The sequence below is a fragment of the Cyprinus carpio genome, chromosome A7, assembly GCF_018340385.1.
Source record: "Cyprinus carpio isolate SPL01 chromosome A7, ASM1834038v1, whole genome shotgun sequence".
Classification (NCBI taxonomy): Eukaryota; Metazoa; Chordata; class Actinopteri; order Cypriniformes; family Cyprinidae; genus Cyprinus; species Cyprinus carpio.
In genome coordinates, this window is record NC_056578.1 from 12,148,133 (window position 1) to 12,163,025 (window position 14,893).

A 14,893-nucleotide genomic window follows, 5' to 3' on the forward strand; every position below is an offset into this window, starting at 1 on the left:
CAAAGAATCCTGAAAACAATGTATCATGGTTTACACAAAAATATTAAGCGGCACAACTATTCAACATTGATATTAAGAAAGAAAATTATTCTTGAGCACCAAATCAGCATATTAGAATGATATATCAAATTAATGCAGCCTCGGTGAATATAACACACATCTTTCAAAAACATTAAACAAACCTTACTAACCCCAAACTCTATGTCTGGAAATGTTTGTGTTCCTGTAAACAGTTGATTTTTGTAACATTTATATTTTATTTTATTCATTTTATTGCCCATTGTGTTTAGTAAAGCCCACTTTTATACATCTATATTTGTTTTTACAGCCTTCAATTTGCAGTGTTTGGAAGAGAACACCGGGCAACGTGGATTAACTTGCTTTTACAAAATAAATTTGACCTTTTCATCCCAATTAATTGATGAAAAAATCAACACGTTAATCAAAATATGCACTAGTCGCCCATAAAAGTGTTATTCAGAGCTCTTTCTCAGACTGTCTACCTTTAAAACATCTCTGTATGCCACTTTCTCTGACCAAACATTATCTGAGGGCACCCAGTTTTGCTCCTGCACACCAGCCTCTCTACTTCTCAGTAAACCAGAAAAACATGCAGAGATGGCAGCTTGCCTCAGTGAGCCAGCCTCTCCAAACAACCAGCACACTCACACAATTAATCACTCACACACCAGCAGCCCTGAATCTTCACTCGTACAGTACACTCACACCCGAACACAAACATATGCACAATCAGCTTCAGTTCACTGACACTGCAAGACCATGCACACTCATCTGCCATTACAATAAAACACACAATGTGGTGGAAAATACAGAGCTACTTAAGTGGCTCTCAAGCGTGCATGAGTGTGCACACGTGGGAGTGTTTGTGCATTTTTGTAGAATGCAGGGAGTTCTCATACAACAGTCATGTACTGTATAAACGTCCTGCTGGGGATTGAATCTGGCTCTAGCACAGCACAGGAATTTGGTCAGACCGACTGAATCGTGTGCACGCTCAGAATGAAGGTCTTCTGACCCAGGATCAGCGCATTCCTTCAATACATTAGCTCTGGAAAATCATACAACTAATCTCAGATCAGGTGCAGATATATCTCTCTGCATCACCCCACTGGACAGGTCGCTGTGATGAAGAGTCAGTCTTCATATATATGGAGTGATTTCGTGCCAGTTTAACATTTCACAGTCCTGATTTAGGAATGCAGAGAGTCCGTGGCTGGAGAGTTTTTCAAGAGGTCCGCAGTTTCCAGGATAAAGATAGTTCCACTCCACTGTGCCTCAGTTCCAAAACAATTTTGATTGGGTCAGGGGTATTAATGACAGAAAACAAACTTGTGGTATTTTGGAAAAACTGCCGTCTTTGGAATCCTTCACTTTTGACTTTGTGAGGCAGCATGTGCGTGTGAGAGAGAAGGAGAGTGGATAAATGTTAAAAGAAAGAGAGATACTGTATAAAGTGATGCAGAGAAATAGTGATTTGTGGTGGAATTAGGGAGGGAAGGTTTCGGGCACTTAAATGAGTGCTCTCGCTCCTTTGGCCAAATGACAAATTAATCTACTGGGACTTTTCTCGGATCGACAAATGAAAGAGAGGGAATGGAGGGGGCAAGGAGAGAGAGTGAGAGAGAAAAAAAGTGTTGGAAAGGGCAGAAGAGGTCTGTGTTTTCATCGTCCAAGCGGCTCTCGTTTCAGCTCTCTTTTCCCTACTTCATTTCTCTCTTTTGCATTTGCATTTTGTCTATCTATTATTAACCATGTTGCCTGAAGAGTATCCTCTCTGAAGAAGTCCAGCAGCTCCTTCTAGCCTGCTACAATATTCTCTCGGCTACAATATTTTCAGACATTTCCACCTCCTTGTACCCTACAAATCCTCTCTAGTTTATTCATGTTTTTTTTTCTAGCCTTTCTGCCCCTCACATTCTATAGTCATTTCATCCCTCTCATCCTCCATCCATCGCTCTTTCAGGTCATGGTTTTTTGGGCCGTCCGTTTCGTGGCAGGTTCTCCACCGTGTTGCTGAGGCGATACTTGACGATGATGCTGTGCACAGTGGATTTGGGCATGCGAAGCTCTTGCCCAATTGACCCTTCCGACTTGCCGTCCTTCCACAGGTCCACCACCCTCTGGCGCTGCAGCACATCATGTTCCTTGGTCTTCAGGCAGGACGGAGCTTCTGTGGAGGCAGAAAGGGGGCAGACTGTAGACACTGGGGGGGTTGGGAGTGGTCAATCAGTGGCATAGCATCAGTCCTCAATATTGAGAAAACAGAAAAAAACCCATTAACTGTAGGCAGGAGGCTGGAAGGACACCTTCTCTCGAAAAAAAAAAAAAAAAAAAAAAAAAAAGCATAAAATCTCCCAGTTTTGTGTCTCCCGCTCTTACAAATAATCCCGAAAGCCAGAGTCAGGATATCCACTGGCTGCAAGAGCAGTCACGCACTGAACTTTCACAAGGTAAAAAAAAAAAAAAAAATAGATGTTAGCAGTTCAGGCATTTTTTGCTTGTGTTGACATAATGTGTCTTAAACGTTTTTGTTTCATAAAGTTCATGACATGTAAAACGGTAAGAGTTTAAGTGGCAATGACTTAAAAAAGAAAACAAGACATGCTCGCCAAGGTCTTTATTTCTGACAACTTTAAGAATGACTGAGAGAGATGGGATTTTTACACAGGCAAAGCAGAGCTCACACTCCATTTTGTCTCTCTCCCCCCTCTCACTTCTTCCTCTGTCTTTTAGAGAGATGTCTGACTGGGTCCAAAAAATGTCCTATTATGGAGTACGTTAAACAGATCAACACAGTCTGTCCTTCATTTTTTTCTTTTCTTTTATATCTCTTTCTCTCTCTGATTTTTTGTTTAGTCTGGCATGCTGTTTTCATCTTGCTCCCTGGCTCGGTTTAAACTGGGGTCACCGCAGTTGTCTTAATCAGGGACCAGAGGGTTCAAACGGGCCCCAAGTGGGGCATATTTTTAGCCAGGCGAGGGTTCGGCGTGTACAGCCTCAACAAACTCAATCAGCCTCTGCACCCACCAGGATCTGAAGTCCGGGGCTATTTCAGTGACAGACAGAGACTGAAAGAGAGAGAGACAAACAAAGAGAGAGCAAGCGAGCGAGCGAGCGAGAGTCTAGTTCTGCCTCCAGGGGGTTTAAAAAAACGGTGTAAAAGCACAAGCACATTTGTGTTTCTTTATGTTTTTTTTTTTACTCTCTTAAAAATATCTTAGTAGAAAAGCAAAAAAAAAAAAAAAAGTTCCCTCGGCTGAGCGATTCCTGGCAGGGCTAAGGTTCTGGATAATTGTAATGACATTTTCAGAAAAAGCACCATGGCAAGAAAATATGCCTCCCTTAGAAGCTGTGGTAGAAAGATTGGTATCAGGACACTCAATCCAGAAACCCTTCGACTCTGTATGGGTAAAAACAGCCAGGACGATGGCCTCTGAAAGAATAAACCAAAAACGGCAAACAAAAACAACTACATTTGTTTTTCTCAGTGCTTCCTGCAGACATATGCTGTTACAGAGCTAATATTGAAACAATAAACTCAATGGCGGGGCTAACCTGTTCTCTTGGACCAAAGATGGAAAACGTGAAATAATTTTGCCAAAATTACATGGGGTCCCTCTCAAATTAAAATGTAATTAAGTGTGCTAACCAGAATCATATTTCTGCAGAAATATGACTTGTGTCAGTGTATTTTTTTTTCCACTTCTGAAAAGTGACATATTAAGCAAGGATTAAATTTGTAACCGTGTTTTACGATTAAAAATACTAAATACTAAACCACTAAATACTGCAATCTGTGGCAATCATTTCAGGTTTGATAACTGATAAACCTTTTTTAAGAATCAGTGCTTTATAAAGAAACTACATCCCAAATGTCAAATCCAGGCTCTCATACACTGACCTCACGACTTATTGTGAAATAGAGCATTCGTACATCCACATATACGCCCTCGCCCACATAAACACAAATAGACTGAGAGAGAAAGCACAGGAAAAAACAGAGGGAGAAAACCAGAGGAAAGTTGAATCATGTGGATTTTGCCACATTAATTAGATGGTAAGGTTATAAAGAGCTGTCCATTTATCAACTAATAAATCACTGCTTGCTAAAAACTAAAACTATTAAAAACACATTTGTTAATTGAAATAAAGCTGAAATAAAGTAAAATATCAATATTAGATAAAAACTTAAACTAAAAAGTTCCAAATATTAGAAATGCTGCCTTGGCAACTAACTGAAATAAGATGAATCACTAAGATTACTAACTGGGAAAAAAATAAAAAATAAAACTGAAATAAAAATAAATGAAACCTAAATAGTAATAAAAAAAATTGACAAAACCACATAAAATAACTAAAAAATATACTAAAGTTAAAAATGAAAATAAAAACTGAAAAAATAAAAATAAAAACCATTTCAAAATATCTATAATAGTATACAAATAATACTAATTTAACACTGGTGTAGTCTGATTCACAAATGACTCAAACGAAACGAAACAAAACGACTTACAGTATTGGTTTAAATCAGCTGTAATACCAATTCAATCTGAAACAACTGCTGTATGAACATCTCATTTGCTTCCTAACTGGATGTTTTTAGGACAATGTGTAATGTGTAGGTAAAGTTAGAGAGATTTTCGTGCAATAAATTGCAATTTAATAAAAAAAAAAACAAATGTACTTACACCTTTTTATGGGGAAGGTTGCAAAAACAATTCATTCATTTTCGCTGGTGTTTTATATGTGTATGGTGCATTTTATTTACAAATCTGCTTACATTTTAGTACCTTTATCAAGAATTTGTCAAGCCTTAAAGGTAAAGTACATTCTACACAACTTGTCACCAAAAGGAACTGCAAAAATAATGATTGTTTGCAAACAGGTTTTCAGAACACTGACCTCTCCATCTGTCATTGGCCGGCCCTAACTCATAACACTGGATGCTCAAACTTGTAGAGCAATGTTTTGATAGCACCACAGAGCCACAGTGTTTATTCTTTTTGGAAGAATCAACCTATGAACGGCCTACTTATAGCTGTCTCTGCATATTACGCTGTGACAGGAGAATTTAACATCCCAAAAAATTTACCTCACCATTTCACCATCCAACAGATATTATAATCCAGAGCTGCTTACAAGAAGCACTTTGTTTTCACATTTTGAGACTGCCATGACCAACAGATGGCAAGCAAATCAGCCTTTCAAAACCAACCAAACATACACATCAGTACCCCCAGCTGGTCAAAACAGATTTCAATCAAACTTTGTCATTTAAGAAATTTATGTTTAGAATTCCACATCACAGCATTTTCCTTTTTATTTCTTAAAAAAAGACACTCAGACCATATATACACATAACCATATATCAATACCATATATACACATACACAGCACAACACAGATTGTTTCTAAAATCAAAAAAATTCAAATCAACAGTTTTACTACCTCAAGTGCTTTTGCATGCAAACATACCTCGTTTAATATGAGCAGTTAACAAACGCTGATATGCTTTTTCATTAGTGCAAATGAAAAGCCTTTATAATGGTTCAGAGTAACCAGAGTATGAGATCACTGGAGGCTGTTTTGGGGAAGGATCAGCAAAACTGACCTGATATGAAAGCGCCAGGGGGCATCTGGTTGTAGTTGGCCCCAGCCAGAGTGAGAGCCGCTGAAGGTGCAGGTGTGAAGGGAGGGCCGTAGTTCTGTGGGGTGGCGTACGGGCCTGGAGGAATAGGCTAGATGAAGAGAGAAAGAGAGTGTGTGTGTTATAAACCTGATAAAGCAAAGAGATTTAGTTTCAAGCAGCTAAAAAAAATACAAACTTATCTCAGAGTTTATGTATAAGATTTATTTTGAAACACTGCATATTTTGTTAATGGCAAATGGCTGCAACAAATGGGAGCATATTTACATATTTACTTTTATATTATTTATTAATTCCTTTCAGTGTCAGTCATTATAAATATATTTCAATAGCATGAATACATTTATAATTTATTTATACAAATATAAATATATTAATAGTTAACTATTTACAAGCCTGAGGATTTGCCACGTGTGAAGAGTGTATGTACACTGTTTTCGGTCAGTACGATTTTTCAACGAGTTTCATATGCTCATCACGGCCGCATTTATTTAATCAAAAATACAGTAAAAATGTGAAATACTGCAATTTCAAATTACCATTTTCTGTTACTTAATTTTAAAATGTAATTTATTCCTGTGATGCAAAGCTGAATTTTCAGCATCATTACTCCAGTCTTCAGTGTCACATGACCCTTCAGAAATCACTCTAATATGCTGAATTGCTGCCCAAGAAACATTTTTATTATCAGTGCTGCCTGAAAACAGTAATATTTTTGTGGAAACCATGATATTTTTCTTTTCAGGATTTTTTGAAAGCTCAAAAGCATTTATTTGAAACAGAAATCTGTAGTAACATTATAAAAAGCCTTTACTGTCAGTTTAATCAATTTAATGCATCCTTGCTGAAAGAAAGTACTGAGCCCAACCTTTTGAGTGGTAGTGTATTTTGCAATTATTTATATTTAATTATTTAATATGTGTTTGTGTATTTACCGGCGGTGTGTGTGTCTCGTTGCCTTTGTTGGCCAGTCTGCTGAGGATGCTTCTCTCTGACATCTGCAGGCGGGCTGTGATCGGCGGGACTCTAGAGAGTGTGGCTGGGAGCCGCATTACATCTGCCTTCATGTCACTCAGAAGCTCCTCCAGTTGGTTAAGAACTACAAAAATGTCCATAATTACATCATGCCAATGTTGTAGAAACAAACGGGAGCAGACAGGATTTGGTTGTAAAGTTGAAGGTAATAGAAAGAATACTGTTTATAGGCTTCCTGAGATAATCAAGTACATCTCCTTGCTTTAAACTTTTATGAAAGCACACTTTTTCTGGAATAACATGTACTGATAAATAAGACCAGGAACATGAATTAAGAATGTCGACTTTAACAACTAAAAGAGTGTGAAGAATTATTATATTAGATTCTTTACCATATACTTTGAAATTCATTAAACCTGAAAACAGATTAAATATTTCCAAAACTGTTCTTTGAAGAGATTTTGAACAGTGTTGATACTGTTAACTTAAAGTAAAATTGAAACTGAAAAAAAAAAAAAAACATTTTCATGAATTTAAATAAAACTGAAATAAAATGAAATATAAATATTTGATGAAAAACTTTGAAATAGAATAAGTTGAAGTTGAAGTGCTAATATTACTAAAACTAAAACTTTTCAAATGAAATATTTAAAACAAACATGACTACAAATTTACTAAAACTTAAACTCAAATTAAACCTGAAAATATAAAAATAAAAGTTTGTCAGGATTCTGGACTATTCTGTGTAGTGTTTTGGCCTTGTTTTTGTTCCTGTTTTTCCTTATTTGGTCATGTTCCTGTCCTAGTTTAGTTAATTAGTCATTTTGTACACCTGTGTTCCCCGGATTGCCCTGTGTTTACTAGCCCAAGTCTGTGCTGTCTGTCTTTGTCTGAGATTGTATGTCTACTCCTGAGTCTCCTGTCTGCTTGTGTTTCCCCTCTTGGATTAAAAGACTTTTGTGAGTTTACACCTTGTCTACTCGTTTCTCGCCTTAGGGCAGTGTGACAGACTCTCATACCAAAAAAACAGTTTATTCTGTGTTTCCCCTCCGTTTTGTTTCTGTTTTTCTCTCCGTGCTTTTGTTTCCGTTGTGTGCCCCAATGGATCCCCCACCGTTGCCCTGAATACATCCACATCCTGCTAGAGCAGGGGGATAAATCGCTCGGGGGTCGTACCAGACTGTTTCTGGCAATTGCCCATCTCGCCACCTATCCGGACGACGCACTCTGCGTGTTCTATGATGTCAGCCTCAACACCGTGTGCAGAGTGTCATCGTCCAAAGATGGCCCTCGAGCGGAATTCACTGCCTTTTGTGGAGTGGACACTGGTGAGAAATGGATCTCCGTTTCCCACCGGTTCCCAGGAGTTTATCACCAGTGCCATTCTTGACCCAGAGCTCAGCCCACCATCTCCCCGGTGAGTGTGGAGGAGTGGATCTCTGTTAGAGACAGGTTCTGAGGAGTTTGAGCCATCGCCGTAAAGAGCGACAGAACTGAGGATCACCACGGAGCCAGAGACCGTGACGTCAGTCAAGGTGTGTAAGCCGGCAACAATGACTGCCACGAGGGAGAAAGCCACGGATGGTGTGAGCAAGGTGAGGAGCTCCACCCCCTGCACCACGGCTGAGGGTGAGCTGAGTATGGGATGGCATAAGTGCCAAAACGAAGAGGAGAGGGCTCCTGATCCAGAGTGTAGCCCCAAATGCCTGGAGGCTCATGAATGCCCGCCCTCCCACCATTGTCGTCTGGCAGCCCCTCTGCTTGCCCTCAGCCCACCATCTATGTGGTGTGAGCTCCGTGGGACTGCCATCCTCCAGCGTCGCTTTGGCTGTAGTCTCCTTTAACTCTGCCTCTGAGGTTTGGACTTGACCTGTTGGGTCCACCATGGCTCCTAGCTCCCTCCTCTCCACCGTGGCCCAGCAGTCCACAAGCTCCGCCAGGCTCCATCGTCTCCTCGGCTCCACCTCAATCCTCTGTCACTGTCCACATCTTCATGTCATTTGCCGGCACCATCGGCTCTGCCTAGGACCTCCATATCCTCCCCGTCGCCCTGGCTCATTGGCTCGCCGTCTCCACCTCAGGCTCCTCCACCTCCTTCTCCGCCACTGTTGGTGGGCCCCCTGGAATCGGCAGCCATTCCTCCTCCATGGCTCCTTCATCTGTCGGCTCCACCGTGGGCCGTCATTATGGCGGTGGCCTGGGTCCAGCTGGACTCCTCCTGCACCAAGCCCCTCCTGTCTCCTCCCTCCATCGTCTCCTCCCTGGTCTCTGTCTGCCGGCCCCCTCCAGGGTGTCCATCCTCCTCCAGAACCTCCTCCTTAGTTCCCACACATCTAAGGTGTGAGGACGCACCTTCCAGGAGGGTGGCGATATGTCAGGATTCTGGACTATTCTGTCATGTTTTGCCCTTGTTTCTGTTCCTGTTTTTCCTTATTTGGTCATGTTCCTGTCCTAGTTTAGTTAATTAGTCATTTTGTACACCTGTGTTCCCCTGATTGCCCTGTGTTTATTAGCCAAAGTCTGTGCTGTCTGTCTTTGTCTGAGATTGTATGTCTACCCCTGAGTCTCCCGTGTTCTTGTCTGCCTGTGCTACCCCTTGGATTAAAAGACTTTTGTGAGTTTATGCCTTGTCTCCTCGTTCCTCGCATTAGGGAAGTGTGACAAAGTTAACTTATTAAATTCAAAACATTACTAAATACTATTAGTATATTAATAATACTCAAGTAGCACTTTTTTAAAGCTTATCAAAGAAGCACCTTTTTCTCAATATCAGTTTTGAAAGTGATTTGACAGTTTAGACAGCTAACTGAAAGTGACATAATGGATTCTGACTGTCAAAAGTGAAATTTAATAGCAGCTCTCTCAGCAATTTCAGACAAATATAAGAGTGACAAGCCAAGTGAACTGGTATCCAATAAATGGTTTATCGGTACAGATTAAAAAACAAGCTTGAGAAAACTCCAGGACATTAAAAGTGCCTGGTGTTCTTGAACTGTTCCCATATCAGAGCTGCCAGGAGCACTATTCCCACTGGATCTATTCAGAAGCCTTTTATCAGACCCTCAAGACGCCAGCAAACTTTGTCTGAGTTACACACAAACATATTCCCTCTCATTTTTAATATAAAGATATTTATGAGATAAATCACACACACAGACACTCACACAGGATTCCTCACCCTTATGCAAGACAGCATTGGCAGGTTTGTTTCCTGCGAGCGATTCCTTGCTGAGATGTTGATGGGACTCTGCTAGACATTCAACCTCAGCAAAGCGAGCGTTCAGGGCCATGGCCGGGTGAGTTGGGTCCTGGGTCATGTTGAGGTATGCAGCCCGACGCAATTGCTCCTCTATCACCAGGGCCTGCTCTAGCAACTGAGAGAGAGACATATCTTACATATAGACATGTGTAAAACTATACTGTATGTTTACTAAATTAGTCAGCTAGTTGTTCAGACAACCCAATGATTATATGAAGTGGCACAGCGGCTAGAGAAGACCATCTAAATGTGTACGGCTAAAGCAATGGTGCTTCAAAAGGCATATATTATATTTTATATGGATTTTATGTTACTATTTTATTCATACCAACTTAGATGTACATACCTTTATAAACACCACTGTGATCACTTTTGAGTATCTTAAGGCATCCTTGCTGAATAAAAGCATTTAAAAATATATAACAAAATAAAATAATAGGGAATTAAGAAATTTATTGAACAGAATTGACAGAAAAATAACTCTGGAATAAGGGAATCATTCTAGTGATTTATGAGCATGAGAAAGCACCAGCTTCCAATTAAAAGAAGTTCCACTGGAATAACGGCGGCTCTCGGGTTGCTCAATGCATTCAGAATTATGTAAGTGAAGAAAGAGAAAGACAGAGAGAGCGAAAGAGAGCGAGGGAGGCTGAGAAAAGAAAAAGGAGGATGTACAGAAAAGGATATGAAACATGTCATGAAAAGAATAACAGGAAAAACAATGAGACATGGCTGTTTCACAAGAATGCGTGTCAGCATATTCAGGTTTGCGATTGTGACGTGTCAATGTGTAGAGATCAAATCTTCAGGCAGGAGTCATACAAACAGCAGAACAAAAGGTAGAGTAAGAAGCAAGCCAAAAAAAGACACAGAAGTATATAATTACGATACAAATGAAAGAACAAAAGAGGCAGCTGTCAAACAATGACCTACCGCAACGCAAGACAAAGAGAGTAAAATAACTAGCCACAGTGAAAACCAAATTAAACTCCACCACGGATATCACAACAAACAAAATGAAAAAACGTATAAACTTATATTCTCTATTTACAACATACCTTAAAGCGTGTCGGGGAGGTTGTTTTTTTTTATCTATGAGGTTTTTCTTTTTTTGTTTTGTTTTTTGAGGTTTTTTTACGATGGCGAACTGCGGGTCGTTCTGAATGTCCTGCCACCGAGCATAGCCATGGCTTCAACAGGTCAAGGATCAGAGTTCAAACCTGTCACACTACACTAGACCATGACATGTGTTCAAATGCAAAGATCTTTATTTTCACTACAAGAATATCGCTGTCTGTAGCATTAGCTAAAGGAAATGTGTATTTTTAGGAACTCTCATTTTATTTCCATGTTCTTCTTGGCTTTGAGCTGTAAACAAACTCTTCATTTAGCAAATGCAGTATAAATATACATTCATGGAACTGGATTATTTCTACGGTGACAGCAGCCTATCTCCAAGGATACCACACGATGCCTGCTAGCAGCCAGAAGTCGTGCCGTCGGTGCCAGATCTCATTGATCTTGCCTGATGAAATGGCCGCCCGCTCCTCATTCTGCCAAAGAGTGTGGAGTTCTGTGAATTGAAGAAAAACACAACACGGCCAGATATCAGTTACATCCATTTATACCTGCTGACAAGTAAATAAACAAAAGGTAACAATGCGTGTTAATCGTGTTATCTAGCTATAATCTACTCCAGAGTGTAGAATGTATGCTTTGTGTTTGCTTGAAATTTTTTCTCAGTGCTGGTGAAATGTTTATGAACGCTAAGTAAAAAATCCTTGATGTTTAGTTGTTCTCTTTTAAAGCTGTAAAATAAACTACATAAAGTGATTGGCTTCTGGGAACTGAAACTATTTATGGTCACTGGGGCTGGGAAAAAATCAAAGAAATAAAGCCTCATTTCTACCGAGCGGTACGGTTCAGTACAATACAGTACGGTACGCAATTATTTCTGTTTCCATTGTCAGAAGTTGTGATTGGTACCAAAATAGCGAACCGTACTGTACCACTTTTTTTGGGACCCTTCTGTTGGGGTACCTAGCATAGTAGTCCAATACCTAAAGGGTGGAGCATATCTGGGTAGTTAACAGTTTAAAATGGAAGAAAAATGGAAATACAATGTTTTTTTTTTTCAAGTGACCTGTGCCTTGATTATATTAGTCAGGTGATGAATCATAGTAGATGAAAAAATTAATCAAAAGATTTTCTAGAATTTGTAACGAGAAAATGGTACTCCTACTCCTGCACTCTCCCTTTATATTCCCAATACTCCCATTACAGTATCAACCCTTACCACATACCAATTATTCATAGTAGTCTCACAGAGAAATACTGATGTATGCACTTATACAGTATCTGCACACAAAACATAAATACAAGTGTGCGTTTACATGCTGACTGACCATGAATATAAGCTGAATGCATAAAATCATAGGTTTTTTATTTCAACACGTCATTTTAGGAAATAATCAATGGTGAATGATGGAAACTAATCTAAGGGAAGCCTTTGTAAACCACTGACAGATGAAATTACTGCTTGCCGTTCCTGGTAAAACCACTCAACAGAAACTGAACTGCTCTTCAGAATGTGACCACACTGTCATGTTACCTCGACAACACACTGTTCCATTGCATTTTATCATAACAGTACATGCTTTATTATACATGAGAAAGCACCTTTATATAACGTTGGCAAACAATGAACTAGCGTGATGTTTTAAGGATAAGCATGGATCAAGATGGCTAGCCGCTTGGAAGCGACAGAATCGCTAATATATAAATGATGTGATCTGCTAAATTAGCGATATGATTTTTGACACTGCATCCTTAAAGCTGCAGGGTGTCATTTCAGTGCTATTAGCACCAAACTAAATTTAAAAAATAATGTTTCTAAACATGGTCCAGTTAGCCCCTATAATTACACCGTAAGGAGACAAATAAGGTCTTTCTGCCTTGACTGCCATTCAAAATGAGTTGTGTGAAATATGTATTTTGCTCTTGCCAGCTCATTAAAGTACTTAAGAAAGTCTTGCTAAACAGAAAAATATATATATATATATATATTTCAAAATAGGCCAAAAAATCTTAAAATTAGTAAATATATTAGTAAATATATATTCAAATGTATATATACATCTATTGAACTGGACCGTGTTTCAAAACATTCTTTTAGCTAATCTTAATTATTTATATCTATCAATCAATCAATCTATCTATCTATCTATCTATCTATCTATCTATATATATATATATATCTATATATATATATATATATATATATATATATATATATATTATATATATATATATATATATTAGCTATATATTGTCTTGCCACTTAAATTGCTTCTCATTTTGCAATACATTTTGCCATTTGAATTTAAACAAAATTTATTTTACATTTGAAAAAGATATACAACATATAATTAGAATATATATATATATATATATATATATATATATATATACACACACACACACATATACACATTATATATATATATATATATATATATATATATATATATATATATATATATATATATATATATATATATATATATATATATATACACACACACACACACAGTAGTCACACACAGTTGAAGTGGATCAAAAAGTTCATCAAAAGTTGTCCTAAGACAAGAACACATTTTGGTTTTAGGACAACTTTGATGAAAGGTTTTGATCCACTTCAAATGTTGACTAGTGTATACACACACACACACACACACACACACACACACACACACACACATATTATATATATATATATATATATATATATATATATATATATATATATATATATATATATATATATATACACACAGTGCCTTCCATAAGTACTGGAACAGTACAGACAAATTTGTTCTGTTTGCTGTGGAGTCAAGAAGATGATTAAAAGATGAATATGAGACAAAACTACAGAATGTCACATTTTATTATTGGGTGATTCAACACACAGATGTTTTACCAGCTAAGAAGATCAGCACTTTTAGAGTTTCATCTCCCTATCTGATGTGAGCATAAGTATTGGAACAGTTGCCTCACAGGTCTTTCTAAGTGTTCAGCTGTGTCCTGTTGCATTAATTCTTCAGATATTAAAAGCAGGGAATGTGTCTTATCAGTTATATCCATTGCTTCTGCATTCTAAGTCTAGCATTCGATGATGACACACACAAACCAGGATGAAGATGAGGAAGCCGTCTCTGAAAGAAAAGCAAGCAATTTGGATGCTAAAAGAAAAGAGGAAGTCAATTAGAACTATAGGAAAAACAAATAGCATGGAGAAATCAAGTGTTCGGAAACTACCGGCGACATCAGCAACAAACGACGACCTGATCAGCTGAGAAAAACAATAGTAGTTGATGAGAGACAAATCATAAAAGCAGTGAAAATTAACCCTAAAATACACGTCTGTAAAATCGCCAACAACCTCCAGAAAGCTGGGGCAATGCTCTATCAATCTACAGTCCGCAGGAGAATTTGACACAGAATTACAGAAGCTACACAGCAAGATGCAAACCCCTGATCAGCACCAAAAATAGAAAGGCAAGATTCTTCACAAATGTGAGTGTAGAGTTTTGGAACTGAGTTGATGGACCGAAGAGAGAAAGATTAACCTTTATCTAAGTGATTGGAAAGCAAAAGTGTGGAGAAAAAAAGGGAACTGCAAATGATCCTTAGCATACAACCTCATCTGTAAAGCTTGGTGGAGGTGGTGTCATGGCATGGGCATGCATGGCTGTCTCTAGAACAGCACCTCTTCATTTTAATGATGACTTAATATATAATGGCAGTAACAGAATGAATTTGGAAGGGTACAAAATCATATTTTATATATATTGGCTACCAAAATTCAAGAAAATGCCACCAAACTCATTTGAAAGCACTTCATATTGGATCAGGACAATGACCCAAAACACCCTGCCAGTTCAGTCAAGGACTTTATCAGGGCAAAGAAATGTAAAGTCTTAGATTGCCCA

The 14,893-nt window shown here is 38.5% G+C and overlaps 1 protein-coding gene across 1 annotated transcript in view; it reads right to left on the reverse strand.

Moving 5' to 3' along the window:
- Positions 1-113: 113 nt before the first annotated feature.
- LOC109066016 (chromodomain-helicase-DNA-binding protein 3-like) overlaps positions 114-14,893 on the reverse strand; it is a 47,374-nt gene continuing 32,594 nt past the window's right edge. Inside the window, exons 35-40 of the mRNA XM_042759706.1 lie at positions 11,367-11,475; positions 10,954-11,092; positions 9,822-10,017; positions 6,604-6,767; positions 5,633-5,759; positions 114-2,191 (exon numbers count right to left, since the gene is read on the reverse strand). Of these exons, the coding sequence (XP_042615640.1) occupies positions 1,986-2,191; positions 5,633-5,759; positions 6,604-6,767; positions 9,822-10,017; positions 10,954-11,092; positions 11,367-11,475 (941 nt within the window). The 3' untranslated portion in view covers positions 114-1,985. The remainder of the gene's footprint in view (positions 2,192-5,632; positions 5,760-6,603; positions 6,768-9,821; positions 10,018-10,953; positions 11,093-11,366; positions 11,476-14,893) is intronic.